General features: G+C 42.9%; 1 protein-coding gene across 4 annotated transcripts in view; it reads left to right on the forward strand.

Moving 5' to 3' along the window:
* The window catches only part of TTC21B (tetratricopeptide repeat domain 21B), a 48,124-nt gene that overhangs the window by 12,159 nt on the left and 13,650 nt on the right, over nt 1-22,315 (forward strand). For all 4 annotated transcript variants that reach the window (XM_048486245.1, XM_048486246.1, XM_048486248.1 and 1 more), the window contains 15 exons: nt 774-858; nt 1,242-1,340; nt 2,149-2,341; nt 2,911-3,008; nt 4,393-4,593; nt 4,869-4,998; nt 5,365-5,522; nt 7,447-7,671; nt 10,140-10,378; nt 10,801-10,873; nt 12,512-12,622; nt 14,224-14,362; nt 16,247-16,353; nt 21,340-21,528; nt 21,659-21,769. In XM_048486245.1, the coding sequence (XP_048342202.1) occupies nt 774-858; nt 1,242-1,340; nt 2,149-2,341; nt 2,911-3,008; nt 4,393-4,593; nt 4,869-4,998; nt 5,365-5,522; nt 7,447-7,671; nt 10,140-10,378; nt 10,801-10,873; nt 12,512-12,622; nt 14,224-14,362; nt 16,247-16,353; nt 21,340-21,528; nt 21,659-21,769 (2,158 nt within the window). The remainder of the gene's footprint in view (nt 1-773; nt 859-1,241; nt 1,341-2,148; nt 2,342-2,910; nt 3,009-4,392; nt 4,594-4,868; nt 4,999-5,364; nt 5,523-7,446; nt 7,672-10,139; nt 10,379-10,800; nt 10,874-12,511; nt 12,623-14,223; nt 14,363-16,246; nt 16,354-21,339; nt 21,529-21,658; nt 21,770-22,315) is intronic.

Genomic DNA, 22,315 nt, shown 5'->3' on the forward strand with positions numbered 1-22,315 from the left:
TTTTACTAGTTGTTAGCAATTTGGCTTATGGAATTCCTTTTCCATATTGCAATGGGGTATTGTTGGAACATGTCAACTGATGACTGCTGAATCAACTAATCTTTTCATAAAGCAACAGCTACAAGCTGTTGGGTGGTTCTTATGCATGTTCGCAGTACCATTGAGGCAGAGTTTCCTTTCAGCGCCACACTTTTATAATTTTGTTATAATCTTGTTGTACCGTATTGCACTGCATTGATGCTGCTAGTTTTATGAATTTTGTAAATTGTTTTAACTTGATTTAATTTATTTTATTCTGTGTACTGTTGTTTTGGCCTATTGTATGTAATACTGTTTCTGGCCTGGTGTACACTGCCCAGAGCCCTTCAGGGGTGGGCGGTTTAGAAATTTGATATATAAACAAACAAACAAACCAGGGGGACTTGGAAAAGGTGTAGCTCTGCTTAGGTTTGCAGTGTCAGTCCCTTACAGAGGAACAGAAGTGTAATGTTAAAACTAAGCACTTTTCTATGAATTCAGTGTAAAATATGACATTACATTTGCTGAAGGAAGGAGACTTCACTTTTAATATGGCTTAATCTTTTGATAGTTTAAAAGAGACTATAAATGTTTCTGTTTACTGTGGTCAGTATCAAGTAAACCAGTATGTTAACTTCCTAGAGATCATTAATTATGAAGAAGATATCGGTTCTGTTAAAATAAATACAGTTGTGTTGTGGCAGAAAAAAACACTGTCACAAAGCAAACTGCCCTGTTAAAACATTTTGTTTCAGGTTGTTGCAGAAAGATGCTCTTAACTTGGAAGCTATAAAAATGGAGGCCATACACTCTTTATGTAGGGAAGGAAATATACCTGAGGTGAGTATTTCTGTTAACACTGAAACTTTCTTTTTAGCATCTTGTCCTTAAATGTGTTATGAAAGTGTGCTCTGAATAAATGAGAAGGTTGGTTTTCCTAAAAGAATCCCTATGAGATGGTAACTGAACAGTTTAGCAGTCCATTGGAAAGTGTTTTACAAGAAAAATGGATGGTGGATGCATTGTACAGCTCAGGTAATATATTTCATGCTATTGCTCTTGTAGGAATTCCTAGCAGGATATTGTATAATATATGTCAATATATATTATTATAGCTGATTCAGTGTGTCTGTGTAAGATTACAGTTACTGATGATAACCGTCAACATCCAGATGGGTTTCTCTTCCACGGTTTCGTAAATAAATATTATATTTTCTCTGTAGGCCTCATCAAAGTTGGCAGATTTAATTAGTGCACTGGAAAAACTTGAACCACATAATCCTCAGCTGTTCTGCAAAACAGCATTAGTTTTCAGCAGAACGGTAAGTGGGTATTAAAAAACAAACAGACCTGAATCTATTGATGCAGCTCATTGGTTCTCATGTGGATCCGAAGTACCTTCAAGAGCTTATCAATTGTGTGAGAAGCTGAACATTCTATGTACACTACCGTAGCATTTCCCTCGGTGGAATGCAAAGCTAGTGGATTTGTTAGCTTGTTCATTGTCCCCATTGTGCACACACTCTTTACACATAAATGCTGATTTATTTATTTGCATTGGGATCAAGATAAATCTGATGATGAGCCAAGTTGTCCTCATTGATACTCAGCTGGTTTTTGGTTTCTTTCGTTTCAAGGGTGATGACTTCTTGGAGCTTTGGTGATAACTGTGGATTTTAAAACAAAGGAAACCTTAATATTTTTCTGCTAAGAGCCTTATGGGCGGTATATCATAAATAAATTACTGATTGGGGTAACTTTTCTTCTTCTGCCTGGGGTGACTGACTTCTTATGCAGAATGGGTCACCAGATTCATTTGACTGCAGCAGAAACTTGCAATGAACAGTGTTGTATAACTGTGGGCTGAGCTCAAGGCCAATGAGTGAAATGAACTGCTTGTCATGAGTTGGCTGCAAAATGGGGGAAAGGGGAGGGTCAGTACTGCTGAAGACAGGACAGTCATGTGCATTGGCTTGATTTCCAAATTTTGCAAGGCACAGCCCTAATTGAATTTTTTAATTGCAGTATGTTTTTTTGTTTAATGTTCGTGGCTTTTCCTAATGTTTGCACACAATGCAGTTGTGAAATTTGACTTTAGGTATGTTGAAAAACCTTTATTTTTAACTGTAGTGTGGCCGCAATCCGCTCATCCTTCAGCAAACTCAAGCGTTGGTGGAGAGAGCTTTCAGCTTGGCTACTGACAATGCAGATATTGCTACAGAACTTGGTTACCAGGTTATCTTACAAGGGAAGATAAAAGAAGCTGAAAAATGGTACCAGACTGCTATGGCTCTTGATGAGTCAAGTGTTCCAGCATTAACTGGTACGGCTCAAAGTACACAGATGATTTTAAAGTGCATGTAGTGCATGTAGCATTTCATTCAGGTTTTCCACAAATTACTTAAAAGAAAAAGAAGAAAGGTTTGGATTTGTACCCTCCTTTCTCTCCTGAAAGGAGACTCAAGATGGCTTACAAACTCCTCTCCCCACAACAGACTCCTTGTGAGGTCGATAGGGCTGAGGGAGTCCTGAGAGAACTGTGACTGACCCTGGGACATCCGGCTGGTTTCATGTGAAGGAGCTGGGAAAACTAATCTAGTTCACCTGATAAAGAGTCCACTATGCAGATGGAGGAGTGGGAACTCAAACCCGGTTCTCCAGATTAGAGTCCACCTGCTCTTAACCACTACACCGAAAGGAATCCATGTGATTTCTCTTTTAAAAAATACAAAAAAAATCAGTTTTTGAGCATAGGCTTGATTGTTTGCTCTCTCTTTTTGTGTTAATTGTGTTCTTATGATTCTGAGAACCCCGATCAATGAAAAAGGAGTATAAAACACTGAATGTTTCTCTGTAAAAGTATAACTGGAATGAGATGTCTTTGCATTGCAGGGATTATCCGTTGCCAGCTAATGGAAGGGAAGTTGCACGATGTAGAACAGCAGTTGGAGTTCCTGAGTGAGGTCCAGCAGTCTATTGGAAAATCTTCAGTAAGGGAACAATCATTTTCAGAAGTGCTTTGATTTTGATCTAACAGAAAATGCGGCTCTGATGAGATTTTTTGTGTTGCAGTGTTTAGCTGGCAGAAGAATCCATCCTGTCTACTCCCATCTGTCTCTGATTTTTATCCTGCTGTTTCTCTAAGGAGTTCACTCTGGTGCTTGTGGCTGTCCCTCCCCCCCCCCCCCATCTTACCCCAGCAACAACCCTATGAAATAAATTAGGCTAAAATAGAATGACTTGCCCAAGTTCACTTACTAAACTTTGCGGCTAAGCAGGAATTTGAACTCTGGTCTCTCTAATCCAGGGGTCTCCAACCTATGGCCCTCCAGATGTTCATTGGCCATGCTGGCAGGCACTGATAGGAATCGTAGTCCATGAAATCTGGAAGGCCATAAATTTGAGACCCCTGCTGTAATCCTAATCCTATGCTTTAGCCACTACACCACACTGACTGTGATCAAAATCAAGGGGATCTACTCTACTTTTGCTATTTTTGGTTAGGTAGTAGCCTGTTTCCCCGAATATAAGACATCCCCTGAAAATAAGACGTAGAGGTTTTGCTAAAGTGCGAAATATAAGACATCCCCCGAAAGTAAGACGTAGCAAAGGTTTTGTTTGGAAGCATGCCTGACGAACAGAACACAGAAAAATAAGACATCCCCTGAAAATAAGACATAGCGCATCTTTGGGAGCAAAAATTAATATAAGACACTGTCTTATTTTTGGGGAAACACGGTATTAAGTTTTGAATTTTCAGGCAAGGAATGCTTGCCTTCTCACATTTAAATGTATGCATAGTTTCTGATAAGTGGAAAATCTTGCTGGCCCAAGCATCTTAATTGTATCAGTATGAGTGGCACCATGTTGGGGACTCCTGGAATAAGCATTCTAGCATTGCTCTAAAAAGAAATTCTATGCACGAGTATTTATTTTTCAGCCTATTTTCTCTTAAGGCAGCTGCATCTTTTGAAGCAAGTGCAAATGTTACTTTTCTTCCATTCTCTGTGACAACTTCAGGGCAAGGCAGAAGTAAATAAAAAAGAGATTCTTCTAAAGGCCACACCAACAGGCTGATTTCTAGATCTTGACTGGCGCGATGAAGGCACAAGCCACAGAGCTTCTTGTGAAACAAAGCTGGGGGGTTTTCTGGCACAAAAGTACTGCCTTTACAACCAATGAGAATTCAGTGAATACTGAACTTGGCTTTAGTGGATTTTGAATTGTTTAAGAACTGAATCATTCTGAGAAATATGGTCTGGGTAGGGGAGATGCTGAGTCTTTACTTGGTTTGCTGGACAATTGTTAATTGCAACCAGACAAGCCCAAGTTTAACTGGTGAATGTTTCATGCAATTATTTGTTTGCTTTGTAGGAATTATCTTACTTGCGGGCAGGTTTGGCTATGAAGAGGCACAGAAAGCAAGAAGAAGTTATTGGCTTGTTGAATGATGTGCTGGACGTTCATTTTTTGTCTTTGCAAGGCTTACCTCTTGGTGTTGAATACTTTGAGAAATTAAATCCTGACTTTTTGCTCGAAATTATTAAGGAATATCTTAATTTTTGTCCAACGCAGGTAAGCCGCCAGGATTCTCCTTCTAAATTAAGAATGCTTTATTACAGTTAGATTTTTTTGATTAACGACTGAAAGTCAACCCTAACTCAAGGATGTGATCCTGTGAAGCAGACTTTCACAACTGATGAAAATGCAGAAAAATTTCACTTCTTTGTTCAGATGTATGTTGCATCAAAACTTTTTTTATATTAAAAAAAGCTTCTGCCTGACCTGTGGCAGTGTAATAAATCAAGTTACTTTTCGGTCAATTTCTCAATAAATGTGTTTATCTTTAGCCTGCAGGTGCGGGGCAGCCATCTTCTCCCCTTCTCAAATCTTGTGCTTCAGTCCTTGAAACCCTGGTAAAAACTGTTCCCGGTCTCCAGCAAGCTGCCTTTTTAGCTGCAAAGGTGAAATACTTGGCAGGTAATGCTTCACCAGTGCAAATAAGATAGTAGGAAAGCACTAGTTGGTCTTTGCTGTTATGATTCGTAAAGCCCTGTCAGTGGGCTTAGACGGAGGCAGCTCTGGTTAGGAGGGCTCTGATATGTCAGCCAAGAGATGTAACTTGCATGATTTCGATTGTAGGATTCCTTCTCTGCTTTAGTTTTCTTTGTCTTTTAAATATTAAAATTGCTAAGTTAAAATAGTCTACATATCATCGTGGATGGTTGTGGGGAGAAGATCTGTACACTATTACAGTGAAGATCAGATGTGTTGCACCTGCAATCCTAAGACTGCTTGTGAAGGCACGGTTTTGTTTCTCTTTCTGGCTTTGTTGAACTTGATCAGGGAATTCGGAAGCATCTCGAAGTATCCTGCAGCACTGTCTTGACAGGAATCCTGCTGATGCGGAGGCACACCTTCTTATGGCTCAGGTTTATTTGTTGCAAAACAACTTCACACTCTGCTCTCAGTCTTTGGAACTCTGCCTAAGCTACCATTTTGAAGTAAGTTTGATTGGGAAACTCTTTTGCCTAGCACTCTGAAGCTCTCTCCTTTTCGTTGCACACGCTGATCAGCGCCTGAAATCGTTGGCCAAGAGTAGGCGTGGGTACAGAGCTTTGATTCCAGAGTACATTTTCCAAGACATCAAAATATATATTGTAATTTAAAGAAAACAACAACCAGGATTTCTTAGAAATACTGGTGTTTCCAAACCCAACCTGGAAGCTCAGGCTAATCCAATTTAATTAGATCTCTGAGTTAAGCAGAGATTAGTACAGTGGTGGCGAACCTATGGCACTCCAGATGTTCTTGGACTACAATTCCCATCAGCCCCTACCGGCATGGCCGATTGGTAGTTTCGCCACCACTGGGTTAGTATTTGGATGGGAGACCGCTAAAGAATCCCAGGGTCGCTATGCAGAGGAAGGCCATGGCAAACACCTCTGTTAATGTCTTGCCTTGAAAACCTTATGCGGTTTCCATAAGTCAGCTTCAACTTGACGGTACATAAACACACATTTTGCATAAACACACACATCCAACTAGCAGTGTATCAATGGAAAATAGCACCTATGGCCGTGGTGGCGAACCTTTGGCATTCCAGATGTTATGGACTACAATTCCCATCAGCCCCTGACAGCATGGCCAATTGGCCATTTTGGTAGGGGCTGATGGGAATTGTAGTCCATAACGTCTGGAGTGCCAAAGGTTCGCCACCACTGACCTATGGCAACCACTGACATTGTGCCCGTGTCCAACATCTGACACCTATCTGTTAGATAACTTTACCATAACCCTGCAATTGATGTTGGTATGCCCCTTGAGTACCTGGCCCGGGAGTCTGTCCTCCTGCTCGCCAGCTGTATGCCTTGTTGCTTGCACGCAGCAATGAAGGCCTGTCCCCACAGAGCTCAATGTGGGGTGGGCAGGTGCCACCAGTGGCTGAACTGCACTGAGGGACCGGGTGGCAGGCCGAGTAAGGTGAGGCACAGGTGATATGCTAACTTTGGATTCTGACCAGAAGCCAAAAGCATCCATCCCATCTGCTACAGAGATGCAAGAGCCAGAACATCTGAGTATCCTGCAGACATTTACTGTGCAATCCTATGCAGTTATTCCAGTCTAAGCCTATTATCTTTAGTGGACGTACAGTGAAGCAGTTCTCCATAGGTATGCTGTGCTAGCCTTCCAAGGGCCAAAGGTCTTGCCTGCTGTCAGCCCCCATGATTTGAAGCATGTATTGTATCTTTTCTTGCTCCCTTTAATTTGTTAAATGTAGTAGTCTTGAGAGCCAGCTTGATATAGTGGTTAAGGCAGGGGTCTTCAAACTATGCCCCCCCAGATGTTCATGAACTACAATTCCCATCAGCCCTGCCACTTGGCCATACTGGCAGGGGCTGATGGGAATTGCAGTCCATGAACATCTGGAGGGGCATAGTTTGAAGACCCCTGGGTTGAGACTAGGACCAGGTCCAAATGGCAAATCACCTCTGTCCATCTCTTGTCTTGAAAAGGCTATGGTCCTCATGGTTCATCATGAATCAGTTGCAACTTAACAGCATGCCATTATTATTTGTAAGAGGAGAGAAACAGCAGACGTCACCAACCCATTTTTCTGCAAACTGAAATGTTGTCTCCTTGGAAGAACTGCATCATGGGATGTTGGCCACTGAACCATTATGAGGTGTTCTGGCTCATCAGCAAGAGCTCCAAGCTTCGGCCTGAGTGATGAACAGATGCCTGAAAGACGGGAATGAAGGGGCATCCTGCTATGCCACTTAGCCTTTAAATCGTATTCTTCCTGATTACCCAGATCATTTATTATATCCATAGTATGAGGGTAATTTAGCATAGCAAGTGCTCTCTCGAAATACTGTTTTTCCTCTCTGTTTTTGAATGACTCGATTCCATTTTCTTCTTTATTAGATTAGAGAACACCCTCTGTACCACTTAATAAAAGCTCAAGCCCAAAAAAAGATGGGAGAAACGGCAGAAGCCATTAAAACCTTGCAGATGGCAATGAATTTACCTGGGATGAGAAGAGCTGCCGCTTCCTCAAAATCAAAGCCGACTAGGATTGAAATTGACCCAAGCGACCGTGTGTCTGTCTACCTGGAGTTGGTTGATGCTCATCGCTTGAATGGCCAACAGGTATGACAGTTTGAATGCGAATGTAAAAGTGGGATGTGTCCTACTTGGAATTCAGTGGCAAACTACACAGTGTGTAACATCCTTCCCTCTGTGATACACCTCTGAAGATTCTAGCCACTGATGCAGGCGAAACTTTATGAACAAGATCCACCAGACCACGGGCACACAGCCCGGAAAACCTACCACAACCAGTATTAAACAGTTTGCTTGTTTGTTTTACTTCGTTGGTAGCCTCCCCCTTTTCCAGTGAAACTCAAGGCAGACCACAAAATAAAGAACACAATTCAGTGAGATATCAAAAGATGTCAAATAAGTAAGGTATGGCATACCATAGTGCATAAAGAGGGTTACAAAGGTGGAAAACAACAAATTTAAATAATTCAGTCAGACAGCATAAGATCACCAGTAACACTACAATAGGACTGTTCTCACAGAACTGGAAACCAAATGTTACCATTTTAAAGATTTGAAGTCTCCAGAAAAGTTTGTGACTGTGCTTCTAGTCACAGCAGATTTCCAGTACAAGCTTTCTAGGCCCATTGAATTCAGTGGGTCTAGAAGGGTACAATTCTGCTTATGATGGCACTGCTAGAACAGCAGAAAGGTTTTTTTCAAGTGGGCACTGCCCATCCTCTTAATTTATTTTGGTGAAGGTTGATTAAGCCATCTGCTGACCACCTGGATGCCATTACATTGCTGTTTTTAGCACATTGGTTTTTGGGGTCTGTGATGCACTATGGTGAAAATAAAGAAAAACACTGAATGCTTTTTCCAGAGGTACAAGGAAAGCCAAATTAAAATACCGCTCCTACCTGCTTGTGTAGCTGAACTGAATGTGAATGGGCAGGGGAAAGGAAAAGAGAAATCTTTCTAGGTATCCAGTATGTACCTATAGGTTTACACAAGTATCATTGGAAGTCCTTGGCAGTATCTTTTCTGTTCATTGTCTTGCATCGCAGCGCATTGAGGTCAAGGGACTTAACTTGAGAGGCATAACTCTGCAGAGGATTCCAGTGACACAGAGTATGTGCTAAACTGTAATGCCTCTGTGTTCAGTACATTAGCATTAGAGTCAAAAGAAATACAGCTTTAAGGCACAGGGATGAGCTTTTCAAACAGCTTCTCACTGTCAGCCCTTCAGTAATAGTGTATGCAGGTTTCGGAATAAAGTATGCAAAGCCGGAATCATGTTCCATAATAAAACAGCAAAGCACGGATTACCAGATTAAGGATCTTTTTAGTTTTTTTAATGATCTTCTCATTGTTGCTGTGACATAAAATAAAGCCACTTTTTATTTAAATTAAGTGAGAAGTTCATTGAATGTTATTCTCTGACTACACATTGATTCATAGGGTTGCCTTGACAGTGCTTAACATACTTGACAGTGCTTTACACACACATATATATAGGATGATAGGCTAGGACTTCTATAGCAGTTGCTGAATGTTTCGTGGAACCCTGTGTTTCCTTGGAAGCTTTGTAGCGTTTCCTCACTGAGAAAAATTAACCATGTCAGATAATTTCCTTCCCCCATAATCTTGTCCCCCACTCCAGGGGCGTAGCTGGGCCAAACTGCACCCGGTGCGCATTCTAATTTTCTGCCCCCCATGCCCCCCCACGGCACCCCCCCCTTCCCACACTTACCTTAGTTCCTTTCCTTTTTCAGAACTTTTTCAGGCTGCAAAAAGCCTGTTCTCAGTAAAAACGGCCTGGTGGGAGCTATACTCCCCAGGAGACTTTGTGAGCCCCAAGGTCTCCTGGGAACTGTAGTTCTCAGGCCGTTTTTACTGCAAACAGGCCTTTTGCAGCCTGAAAAAGGAAAGAAACTAAGGTAAATGTGGGAAGGGGGGTGGGGGGCGCCGCGGGGGGAGGGGCCTGGGGCAATTTTTCACGCGCCCCCAGGCATGCGCCTGGTGCACAGTGCACCCCCCGACCCACTCCCAGATTTCCCCCTGCAATATGCAGCCATAGAGAAGTGTTGGCTATGTTTTAGGTCTGTGTTCAGCTCTCCTCAGGCTATGATGAGGCCTGATAAAGCCTGACCAGTGCTCTGTGTGAACTGATTCTGCACCCCAAAATGGATCCTAGGAGTTCTCTGAGGCGGATTCCGCATGGGCCAAAAACAGCGGTGTGAAAACGGTGCAAAAGTGTTTATACCATTTTCAAACCATTTTCACACCACTGTTTTTGGCCCATGAGGAATCCTCCTAAAATGCACAGGGTCTCTTATCAGATAAGTCAGTGTGAAATGGGTCCCTAAAATTACCGAAATAATTGAGTCATACAACTAGATTCATGTCCAGAAAGCACCTTTGAGACCAACAAGATTTTCAGGATATGACTGGAGTGAGAGCTTTCACTCATACCCTCAAAACCTTGGTCTCTAAGGTACTATTGGACTCAAATCTGACTGTTCTACCGCAGACAATTGAAACTAATTTAAACATAACAACTGTGTACTTCGCAGCATGAAGCCATTAAGGTTCTCCAAGATGCTATCAACGAATTTTCGGGCACTCCTGAAGAACTGAGAGTTATGATTGCTAATGCAGACCTTGCTCTCATGCAAGGGGATGTGGAAGAGGCTCTGACAATGCTCAGAAACGTAACAATAGATCAACCTTATTTTGTTCAAGCGAAAGAAAAAATGGCCAGGATTTATCTTGAGTACCGAAAAGACAAGAAGTTGTATGCAAACTGTTACAGGTAAGAGTCTGTGTTACAAAAAGTGGCAGCGCTACAGGTAAACAGTTTTCTGTCAGTTTCTTTCCATAAAAATGCTTCCTAAGAAAGGTACTTCCCAATAGAAATGAATAAATTACATGCAAGAAGACATTCATTTTGAACTATCTGATATAATGACTTTAAAAGTAGCTTCAGAATAGGATCTTTTGACAGGGATAGACTCCTGATGGTGGAAAGAGTCTTAAGTGTCAGAATGGATTCTTTGGATCCAACCTGTTCTTTCTCACTATCCTGGTTCAACTGGGATTCCCAAGGTCCAGAAGCAAGTTTTTACCACCCTCTACAAACATCCATAGCAATAGAAACCTACCAGGTTACTCCCCTGCAAAACCAACATTGTTATTGCTGCTATCAATTAAAAACAAATTCTTCCTTATTTTCAGGGACCTGGTGGAAAAGCTACCAAGTTCTCACAGCTTGCTTCTTCTTGGAGATGCATACATGAATATCCAGGAGGTAAGCATTGGTTGAGAAACACCATGGTGTAGTAGTTAAGGTGTTGGACTAGGATCTGGGAATCCCAGGTTCTGATTCCCACTCTGCCACTTCTTTCTTCCTTATTACGCCACCTTACTTTAATATTTTATTCCTATACGACAATATATTAACCTTGGAATTTAGCATGTCTCTGTAGCAGCTCTGAAATGTTTGTCTGCGGTATTAATTTTAGATTTAATATGTGTCTTAATTTCTGTCTCTTGCTAATAGTAATCATAACAAACATGGCCAGTATGATGCAGACAGAATTTGCTTGTTGTTGGGTGGTTCGGGCTTAGTGTAATGTGAATTGGTGGCCTTCTTTTTGTTGAAGATGTGTCTTGCGGGTTTGTATTGGATGTGTTTTGCTGTATTGGTTTGTTTTGTAGCTGCGGTGTTCTTTTAACATGCCAATAAAGGCTTTCTGTTCACTGTTCACTCTGCCATGGAAACCTGCTGGGTGATCTTGGGCCACATTCAAATATTTGGATGGTCACCTCCAAGTATTTGGATGGGACACCTCCAAGGAATACCAGTGGTGGGAAGAAGGCAATGGCAAACCACCTCTGAAAGTATTTTGCTTTCAAAACCCTGTGGAATCACCATAAATCAGCTGTTACTTGATGGCAACACACACACACACAAGCATTGTTATAACTTCTGAAAAGTAATGGCCTACAAATGGTTGCCATGCTAGCCCTTCCCTTGGAGATGAAATGAGAAAGGAAGGATACAAATTTTCCTTTGTTAGAAACACAGTTTGTCTTGGCACATATAGTTCAAAACAGCAACCCCTGTGTGCAAAGCAATCATCAATATTTTCCCATCAGCACAGATGCACTCAGTTGCCAGGTCATTCTGGGAAACCGAATATCTGTATGCATTGCCTGTCTTATGATGCCTTCCTTCTTGACTGAGTGCAAGATATGCTATTTCTGTTAAGTTTTGTTGGGAGATATGAAAAGGACCCATAGCTATGTCGAGGCCTGTATTGATTGTTTTGCATGTGGGAACTCTCCTTGCATTGAGATGTGTTGTGTTCTACATGTGGGAAACTTTTCTCATGGGAAAACGTCAGGACTTCAGGGAACACAATGGATCTTAAAGGCTCTCAAGAAATCTCATCTACCTGATTTGAATATTATTCTAAGTATGCATTCTCTCTCCCTTCCCTCCCCCCCCCCTTCTATTAATGGCTCACCCAGGACTCATTACTGTCCATTATACCTCACTCTTTTTCCCTACAGAGTATCATTTTTACTTCACGTTCCTTAGTGCATTTGATTCCCCAGCCAAAATTATTTCAGCAGTCTCTCTCTGCCTGATGGTGGTGACCTGTTAGTTATTAAAGATTGCATGCCAAGAAACCCTAGTTATTAGATCGATAACTATGCAGTTTTCTGCCTCAATCCTAAATAATACATAATAGAGTTCTGTACCATTGAAATCAATGTTACATTGCCGTGAGAATGTATTTGGGACAAATTTAACCTTCATATCTGTGCAACTGCCAAGTCACAGTTTTATGAAATATATATGTAATGATCCTTGTTTTCAGGGCCAATGTAGGCTGTTGGCATGTAAACTTTATGATTTTCTTGACTGTATCTGTTCTAGCCTGAAGAAGCCATAGAAGTTTATGAACAGGCTTTGAAGAAGAACCCTAGAGATGGGGCATTGGCTTGTAAAATAGGAAAAGCTCTGATCAGCACACATAACTATGCAAAGGTATGTTACAAATTGCATATAGGAATGAAAAGCCTTTCTTTCCTGTAATGCATACCAATGTAATTTTAGTTGAGATGCTTCCAGAAAAATTTAATGTATCCTGTGTAAGAATCCAGTATTGTAAATGCTGACATGTCTATCACTATGTGATCATCACTATATTAAATATACAGATTTAGGTCCCACAGACTTCTAACAAAAGAGCAAATGTGGATGTTTCCTCTTTCTCTGTCAACCTCTCTTGACACCTCCAAAAAGCTGGTGCGTAAAATCACGTGAGCCTCATAGGCAAATAAAATAAGCCATGGGGAATTGCTGTGAAATTGGGTAACATTGCCAATTACTCTTCCACTAGCAGAGAACCTCTTGTGTTAAAATGTTGTCTCATTTTTGCCCCACACCTGAGCCCTCTATTCTGTAGCATGTTCACAAGTATGATTGGGACCGCTATGGGCAGAGGCCACTGTTTTATCGTTCTGGTCTCCTGCAATGAGTACGATTCAAAGCAAACAGGCATGGGTATTTGTATAACAGAATAACCAGTTGTATTTCCTCTTCAGTTACAGAGTTTGTGTTTTCAGCTTCTGACCAGGAAGCATACTCCACCCCAACACGTGATGGAGATGTCCTTTTTAGGTCCCTCCTGGACACATGCAATTCCCTAAGCCCACCCTGCTCCAGTTCCCATTGCTTCTCAAGGGAGCTATGCTCTTTGGCTGAGGGTGTGTCTGACCATCTTAAGGGAAACCTCCAAGTCAAGCAACCTCTGTCCTAGGGACCCCATGCACAGCCATATCTTACCTGCAGGAGCTCTGCTCTTCTGTCCCTCTCCCACCCTGATGGGGAGTACCACCACAAGGGCCTCCTATTCACCAGACCTTGGGTGATTCTGACTGAACTGTGGGCTCATCTAACAGTGGAACTGCCTGGTGCATCAGCTTTTCAGAGGCCTCAAGAGCCTCCACAGCAGTGTTTTCCAACCTTTTTGACGTCACGGTACCCTTGACCTCACTCTTCATATCTCATGGTACCCCTGCCATCCTCCTCCCACCTTCCCCTCCCAGTTCCCCTGCTTGCCACCCCCCACCTTCCCCTCCTAAGGTGAAGGGAAGCGTGGGGGGTGGGTGGAAAGTGGCTGCTGACCTTGCGGCAGGCCCTGCCCCCTGGACCAGCTCCATATCCTTGCTGGTGCCAGCGGGAGACACCGCAAAAGTGAGGGGGGCCGGTAGCATTGCCACGGTACCCCAGGGTACCACAGAGCCCTGGTTGGGAATCACTGCTCTACAGGAATGTAGGAAGTTCCACAATGATTCATAGAATCAAAGCCATATTATTTCTTTATCGAGCCGTGATTAGAAAAAAATATGGATGTACCAACATGGAACCGTTTTAATTCTTTGCCTAATTCTTTTGAACTGTGGGAGTTCATAGGAAATATCTAGTGACCTGATAATCAAGAGAATGGAAAGGCACTTCATCAACACAGTTTTCTGTTTGAGAATCTGGAGTTCTGTCTTCTAAGACCTATAAATATTTTGGCGATGTCAAATGTCATATTTTTAATAAAGAATTCTGAGTGTTTTGATTTGTTTTTAATAAAGGCAATCAATTATTATGAAGCTGCTATAAAAACTGGACAACAGAATTTCCTCTGCTATGACCTGGCTGAGCTGTTGCTGAAACTGAAGCAGTTTGAAAAAGCAGAAAAACTCCTATGGCAAGTTTTAGAACATGAGCCTGGTATGACCGCATCTTCGCTTATTTCAAACAGAAATCGCATGTTCCATGTACAAGTGCACCCTAACACGTTCCCAGAAATGAATGAGAAGTTTTAATTTGTTTGTGTGTGTTCAGTTTGCTTTGGAAATATGTGCTTTGGTGTTTTGGGAATTTCTGAATCTGGATTTGCTTTTGATGTTGCTGGGATAGCACCATATCTGGAGTACGCATTGTCGTTTATATTCTCCTCTCACTTCCACATCTGCTTTGCTCTTGGTAGTAGCCAAAATGGAGCAATGAAGAATCCTCTGTTCTCCTCCCCAATATAGGAAATGGAAACCTAAAATACTCCTTTCCTTCTCACACATTTTAAGCATTAAATTCCTCCTTGAGTAACTCAGAAGTAATTACTTCTGATGGCATTCAACAGATGCTGAGAGAAAGACTATGGCCCTTTCCGCACGGGCCAAAAACGACGGCCTGGGGGCGGTAAAAACACCGCCCCCAGGCCGCCGTTCGCACAGGTGGCAGCGCCGACCTGACTGCGCTCCCCCTCCCCCAGGGCGGCGTCAGGCCGCCCTAAACAACAACCCTTTAAAGGGTTGTTGTTGAGGGGAAAGCGTCTTCCGCGGCGCTTGATGCGAACAGCGCCCGCCCGGTCTATGTTTCCCCTTCCCTTTCCCATGTCCCTCTCGTGTAGCCGTCCTGCTGGCCTCCTAAGTCCCTCCCTCGCTGTCCTCCGACCCCTGGAGGTCGGAGGGCAGCGTGGGCGGGGCTGAGGAGGCCAGCAGGACAGCGACACGAGAGGGACATGGGAAAGGGAAGGGGGGACGAGGTGGCTCCATGCAGAGCCGCCTGCCGTCTGCCGGCCTCTCCAGAGGTCGTCCGCATGCCTGCATGCGAATGGCCTCCGCCTCCACGCCGGCGGAATTCCTGCTGGCGTGGAGGCGCCCTTACAGCCGTGCGGAAACGGCCTATGATCGAATAAGGTCAGCTCAACAGTTCTGGGTCCCATTTCTATGGCTAGCTACCATACAACATAATAATGCCTTCCTCTCTTCCCATGTTCAACCCCAAGAGAGACATCTTGTGAAAGTTCACCTGAGACAGTTTGGGGTTTAAGGTGAATAGGGATTAAGGAAGAGTTATACAAAGATAAGTAAAAAACAGGCTGTATTTTACTTCCTGCTTTGGGACTTAATGGTTGTGGTCTTGAAAGCTAAATGAGATGACTGAAATACACGTAAATGGTTCACTTTTCATTATCTGACTTGTGTGTGGTATCTCTTCATGTTCAATGTATGTACCTGTACTCCTGTACAGAGTTACTCCAGTCTAAGTCAGTGGATGTCAGTAGGCTTAAACTAGAGTAACTTTGTCTTGGATTGCACTGTGATGGTCATAGTTTTCTGTCCCTCAGTTACATTTTGAAGGCTGAGAAAGAAACTACAGCCAACTGATTTGATCTTTTCATTCTCAATGATCATTTGGCTCCATGCTATAGTGACTCTAATGTGGAATCTGCACAGCATATTTATAATGAGTTGCAATCGTTATAAATGAATTCATTTTACATTTGTAAAAAGGGAAAACAAATTCATTTATAATTATTTCAACTCGTTATGGATATGCTGGGCGGAATCCACTTAAGTGGTACTCTAACAAGTTGTGGGCAAAAAGAGGGAGAAGGAAGAATTTCAGGGTGGGGGCATACATCTCTAGCACCATTTTAGATTACATTAGATACTTTGAGTGAACTTTGGTAGTTGATATAAATCTTTCTTAAAAACATTTTCAAATTAATCATATCCTTATTCCTTTTATAGTTCATTCCAAGACACTAAATAACTATCAGATATATTCATATTTGCTAATTTGCATTGTATATATCTTTTCTTTCTGCAGTGAATGATTTGTCCTCTCTGATGGAAGACACCCGCTACCAGGTTCTCCTTGCCAAGATTTACAGCAAAACAAATAGGACTGAGGATGCTATTGTTTCATTGCAGCAGGTAGAGGAGTAGGAAACACTGGAATATATAGCTAGAGATCACCTGAAAGAATGTATAAAATGTTGTATCCAAAGTTTATTTTCCACTGACAGAAAACACTTTTACTAGCAGGATAGAATTTTCTTGTCCCTACCCTGCTGCAACCCACTGAGCTCTCAAAAATGCTTCTCCTGGGAGATCAGGGGGACCTTTGGAAACATCATGGGGCAAATGCAGTTCAATGTAGCAAAATGTAAAGTGATGCACATAGGGGCAAAAAATCCAAACTCACATACATGCTACAGGGGTCAGTGCTCTCAGTCACAGACCAGGAAAGGGATTTGGGCGTCTTAGTTGATAGTTCCATGGGAATGTCAACTCAATGCATGGCAGCTGTGAAAAAGGCAAACTCTATGCTGGGGATAATTAGGAAAGGAATTGAGAATAAAACTGCAAGGATTGTCATGCCCTTATATAAAGCAGTGGTGCGACCGCACTTGGAGTACTGTGTTCAGTTCTGGTCGCCACATCTCAAAAAGGTTATTGAAGAGATAGAAAAAGTGCAGAGAAGGGCAACGAGGATGATTGGACTGGAGCACCTTCCTTATGAGGAGAGGCTGCAGCGTTTGGGACTCTTTAGTTTGGAGAGGAGACGTCTGAGGGGGGATATGATTGAAGTCTATAAAATTATGCATGGGGTAGAAAATGTTGACAAAGAGAAATTTTTCTCTCTTTCTCACAATACTAGAACCAGGGGGCATCCATTGAAAATGCTGGGGGGAAGAATTAGGACTAATAAAAGGAAACACTTCTTCATGCAACGTGTGATTGGTGTTTGGAATATGCTGCCACAGGAGATGGTGATGGCCACTAACCTGTATAGCTTTAAAAGGGGCTTGGACAGATTTATGGAGGAGAAGTCGATTTATGGCTACCAATCTTGATCCTCTTTGATCTGAGATTGCAAATGCCTTAACAGTCCAGGTGCTCGGGAGCAACAGCCGCAGAAGGCCATTGCTTTCACATCCTGCATGTGAACTCCCAATGGCACCTGGTGGGCCACTGCGAGTAGCAGAGAGCTGGACTAGATGGACTTTGGTCTGATCCAGCTGGCTTGTTCTTATGTTCTTACGTTCTTATGTCTGCAGTGAGAGGAAACTAGTGGCAAAATTGATATTCCTACACTTTGCTGGTTGAAGACAACTTTTAAATTAAAATTATGTGGGTCTAAAGGTCCCCCTCTACAGAATAGTGAATAAAAAATGAAGCTCATTTGTTTACCCATCTCAGTGCATGCAGTGAGCTTCTTTCTGTTTTCTTCTATATTTGTTTTTCTGAGTAGTGGTAGTAGATGACACCAGTTTTTCTTCGCTTGCACTACTGACACTGTGTTTCTGCATTCCAGTCACTGGCTGCTAGCTAAACTGTGTTAGCAAAAGACAGAATAGAGAACTTCATTTTTAAGCACTTGTCAGTCAACTTTTCTTCATTGTCCTTAGGCCTACAGTATTGTGTTTGTTAACACAACCAAATAACTTTATTGTATTGTCGAAGGCTTTCATGGCCAGAATCAACTGGCTGTTGTTGATTTTCCAGGCTGTGTGAATGTGTACTGGTAGTTTTTACTTCTGTCGTTTTACCCACACCTGTGGCTGCCATTTTCAGAGGAATGTTACCATGACATGCCTCTGAAGATGCCAGCCATAGATGCAGGCAAAACTTTAAGAACTAAGACTACCAGCCATAGCCGCACAACCCAGAAAACCCACAACAGCCTGATAACATTAGCATTGTTATATACAAAATAAAAAGAAATAACTGATTCCTAAGCTGGGGTCCCCAACCTTTTTAGGTCTGGAGGCACATTTGGTATTCTGACGTGGCATAGGTACAGCACCAAAATGGCTGCCATAGGTGGTGAAGCTAGCCACAAAATGATTGCCACAGTTTAGATTAGTGGTGGCGAACCTATGGCACGGGTGCCAGAGGTGGCACTCAGAGCCCTCTTTGTGGGCACACGAGTTGTCACCCCAGTTTGGGCACTCGGCAGTGGCATAGCGCCAAGGGGACAAGGGGTGTGCAACGTACTGGGCGCGCACCCCTGCAGGGGTGTGGCAAGGGTGTGGCAAGGATATTCTGGGGCAGGGTGAGGGTGTTTTGGGACATTCCGGGGGCATTCCAGGGCAGGGTGGGGGCACAGAAGGGGCACAGGGCGCATGTGTGCCCCAGGTGCAGTTTCCCCTCACTCCGCCCCCGGCACTCAGTGTCTAAAAGGTTCGCCATCAATGGTATAGATCCTTGTGCTGCTGCCAAATCAACAGTTTTAAAAATCTGTTTAGCTAATCAAATCTTTAAAAGTAAAAGAGATGCCTTGCTGGGCAAAAGCCCTGCCTGGCCCCACCCACTTTCTAAAAGTACTTAGTGGGCCCCTGAAAAGGTGTCGATGCATAGCACGGGATGTTGGGGACCCCTGCCCTAAGCAATCCCAAATACTCACAGAGACACCAGCAACTTGGACAAGGGAGCAGAGAGGAAATTGGGAAGGAACGTACAATGTTAAACCCGTGGGCTTGAGGTCTGGAAGAGTTTGGGGGCAAATGCAGCAGAAATCCAAGAAGCAGCCAGCAGAACAAGGAGGGAAAGCCTGTGAAATGCAGCAGAGGTTTCCAGAAGAAAACGAGTTCTGGCCAGCAGAGCTCCAGTCCAACAATCTGAGGAACAATTGGCTGGGTTTAGACACCCTCCTTTTATCGACAGAAGGTGAGTAGGTGGTCTGACCGTTCTGACTTTGGATTGGATCAAGATAAAATGTTTAAATTTCCCTAGCTGGTTTGAAGTATGCTGCTATCAAACTTCTGTGGGAAAAACACCTTGATTAGGCTATTGTGAGCCAAATCTGTGTGGATACAAAAGTCTGGGAGAAGCGAGATAACTCCTGAAAACAGAATGGAGGGCAAATTAATCATTTGAGTGCCCTTTTGATTAAGTTTTTTAAAAAGGAAGAAGAGGAACCGGGAGTTAGTTAATGAACTAGCAGCGACTTCGGGCTGGGCAGACGCCACTCAAGTATGTCAGAATTTTGGGTGATGCATCCGGCATTGAAAAGTCTCTTCAGAATGATATGCCACTGAGCTGAGGAGATTGCTGTTGTCTGGCTTTCCTTGCAGCAACACTCTTCCTCTTTATTCTTGAGTATTTCCAGCGTCATGGCTCAACCTGGTAACTTTACGAGACTCCCCAAGTCTCCTCAAGTTTCAGTTCCCCTGGCACTCAGGTTGTAGGAGGAGGAGTAGTTTGGATTTATATCCTGCCTTTCTGTCCTATAAGGATACTCAAGGGAGCTTTCAATCTCCTTCCTTTCTTCTCCCCACAACAGACACCTTGTGAGTTAGGTGGGGCTGAGAGAGGTCAAAACTGTGACTAGCCCAAGGCCACACAACAGGCTTCATGTCTAGCAGCTGGGAAACAAATCCAGTTCACCAGATAAGAGTCCATTGCTCATTTGAAGGAGTAGGGAATCTGGTTCTCTAGATTAAGTCCACTGTTCTTAACTATTACACCATGCGGACTATAAAACAACCAGGTCCAAATAAGAAGGGAACCCTACTATGCAAAGGGTCTCAGCTGGAGAAGTGGGCCGGGCCTTCACAGTCTCCAGATATTTAAATGCAACATTTAAAAGTCTGCAGTGAGAAGGGAGTGGGGTCTGAAAAACCCCACTGCTTGCATGACTGGAACTCCGCATGTGACTCCTGGTTTCCTCGCCTCTGTGTAAAGATATTCTTGGAAAGTGATAGAAGGGAAAACAAATACAGCAGCTTAGTCTTCCCTTCCACATTGCCTGTTTTAGGATTTGTTTTACTAGCCCTGTGCAATAAAACACTAAGCCATTAATTTCATAGTAACAGAGAAGGATTAAGAGAAGGATTAAGAGGATAATGAGAAGCATAGAAATATATATTTTAGTGGATTTTGACCAGGCCTGTTTTAGATATAAGTGTGCACTTAAGAAGCCCTAGATGTCTAGATAGCTTTCCTATATCAAGTCATTTAATTCCTGGTTAGATGTATACCTTGATAACATTTCATGTTAGTTATGGATATAGTACATGTGATACTATTAGAGAATCTGTCATTTTTTACCATAACTACTTTGCCTCCTTAGCACTAACAGACTCAAAAGAGTTCCTCCCATGCTGAAATTATACGTCTGGGCCATTCAAGGTATATAAAAACAGTCATGGGAGAAAGATAGTTCTCTAATGGTTCTGGTGGGTTTTCCAGGCTGTGTGGCCGTAGACTGGTGGATCTTGTTCTGGTGGATCTTGTTCCTACCAGACCATGGCCACACAGCCTGGAAAACCCACCAGAACCAGTTGAATCCGGCCATGAAAGCCTTCGACAATACATAGTTCTCTAAGTTAGAAGTGTTAAGTTGCCAGGGGTACCAGTCAGCAATGAGTCTTGGGGTATGGTTGAAAGAATACTATATAAACACTTTGCCAGAGCAGAGTTGGTCTGGGTCTGATCAGTCTTTGGTTGGGAAACTTCCTAGAAACCTCAGGGGTTGGATCCAACCAGTTCTTTTGCTCAGTCCTACCTGATACCCCTCTTTCTTACAGCCTCTTTCCCACATGTCCCCCACCCCAGCAGATCCCCTGATTCCCAGAACAGGCTTTTGAGTTGTCCTCCCTTTTTCACCTATAGAAGAACTGATTGCGTTCAACCCTATAAAATCTGCCTTATCTTCAATGAAGGATGATGAGTGGGATATAAATGTAGTAAATGAATTAAATGACCATCTCCTAAAAAAGACTGTCAGGGTGTGGTAGGTAAATGACCCCTGATTTTTAAAATGCAACAACAAGAACAGCAAAACCTTGCATATTTCAGGACGGGTATATGCTGCCCTGGCTTTATAGAGACAATCCCTCCTTAAATTAGTTCCGAGCTTAATCTCATTTTATTCCCTGCTGTTAAATTCATTTTCCTTTCTTTTTCCATCAGGCTCGGGAATTGCAGGCCAGAGTCCTCAAACGGATTCAGATTGAGCAGTTGGACGCAGTTCCTGCGCAGAAGGAACTGGCAGCTGAAATTTGCGCTGAGATAGCAAAGCATTCAGCAGCCCAGCGAAACTATGAGAAAGCAATTAAGTTTTACAAAGAAGCTCTTGTTCATTGTGAAACGGACAGCAAGGTCAGCTGAGCACCCTAATTAACCATCTTTTCACTTGGTTCTTGTTTAAAAAAAACACCTGGCACTTATTATAAAAACCTGATCAAGAGTTAAAAACAAGAAGAGCTTTTTTATTTTGTTCTGTTTTCAGGTGATGCTAGAACTTGCACGTTTGTACCTTGCTCATGACGACGTGGAAGCGTGCCAGCATCAGTGTGCTCTGTTGCTGAAGAACGATCAAGATAACGTGGCTGCTTCTATGGTGGGTTGTACTAACAGTCTGAATAGATGAAGATTTTTAATTGAACAATTGCAAATCTGTTTTTCAAAACGTTTTCTATGTAAAACACAAGTTTTTTCACAGACAGGTTTCCAGTTAACCAGTTAACAAAGCTTTTACTCAGGAGCAAGAAGACAGCAGTATTGAGTGGGGGGTCTGGACCCTGCCATCCTGTTGCTGTCAACCCCCCCATGAGTGACTTGAGTGGCACCTGCTCAAATTAACCTGGGCTTCCTGCTGTTGTCCCAGCCCAGTGGTGGAGAGAGGCAGCAGTGCCAAGCAGGCCATGTATGGTTGACTTAGGTAGGCCCCTGGTTCCTGGGCGTACTGGTTAACAAAGTTGTCACTTTTGCGGTATTGAAATACACTCAGAAACAATCTACAGATGATAGAAATGAAAGTCAAAATGCATTTTAGTACAGGAGTCCCCAATTTGGGTGAGCCTAGACTCTATTGGAATTTTGAGGAGTGTTCATCATCACCACAAAATGGCTTCCATGGGGTATTGTGGTCCATCACAAAATGGCT

Source organism: Sphaerodactylus townsendi, linkage group LG02, assembly GCF_021028975.2.
Source record: "Sphaerodactylus townsendi isolate TG3544 linkage group LG02, MPM_Stown_v2.3, whole genome shotgun sequence".
NCBI classification, from domain to species: Eukaryota; Metazoa; Chordata; class Lepidosauria; order Squamata; family Sphaerodactylidae; genus Sphaerodactylus; species Sphaerodactylus townsendi.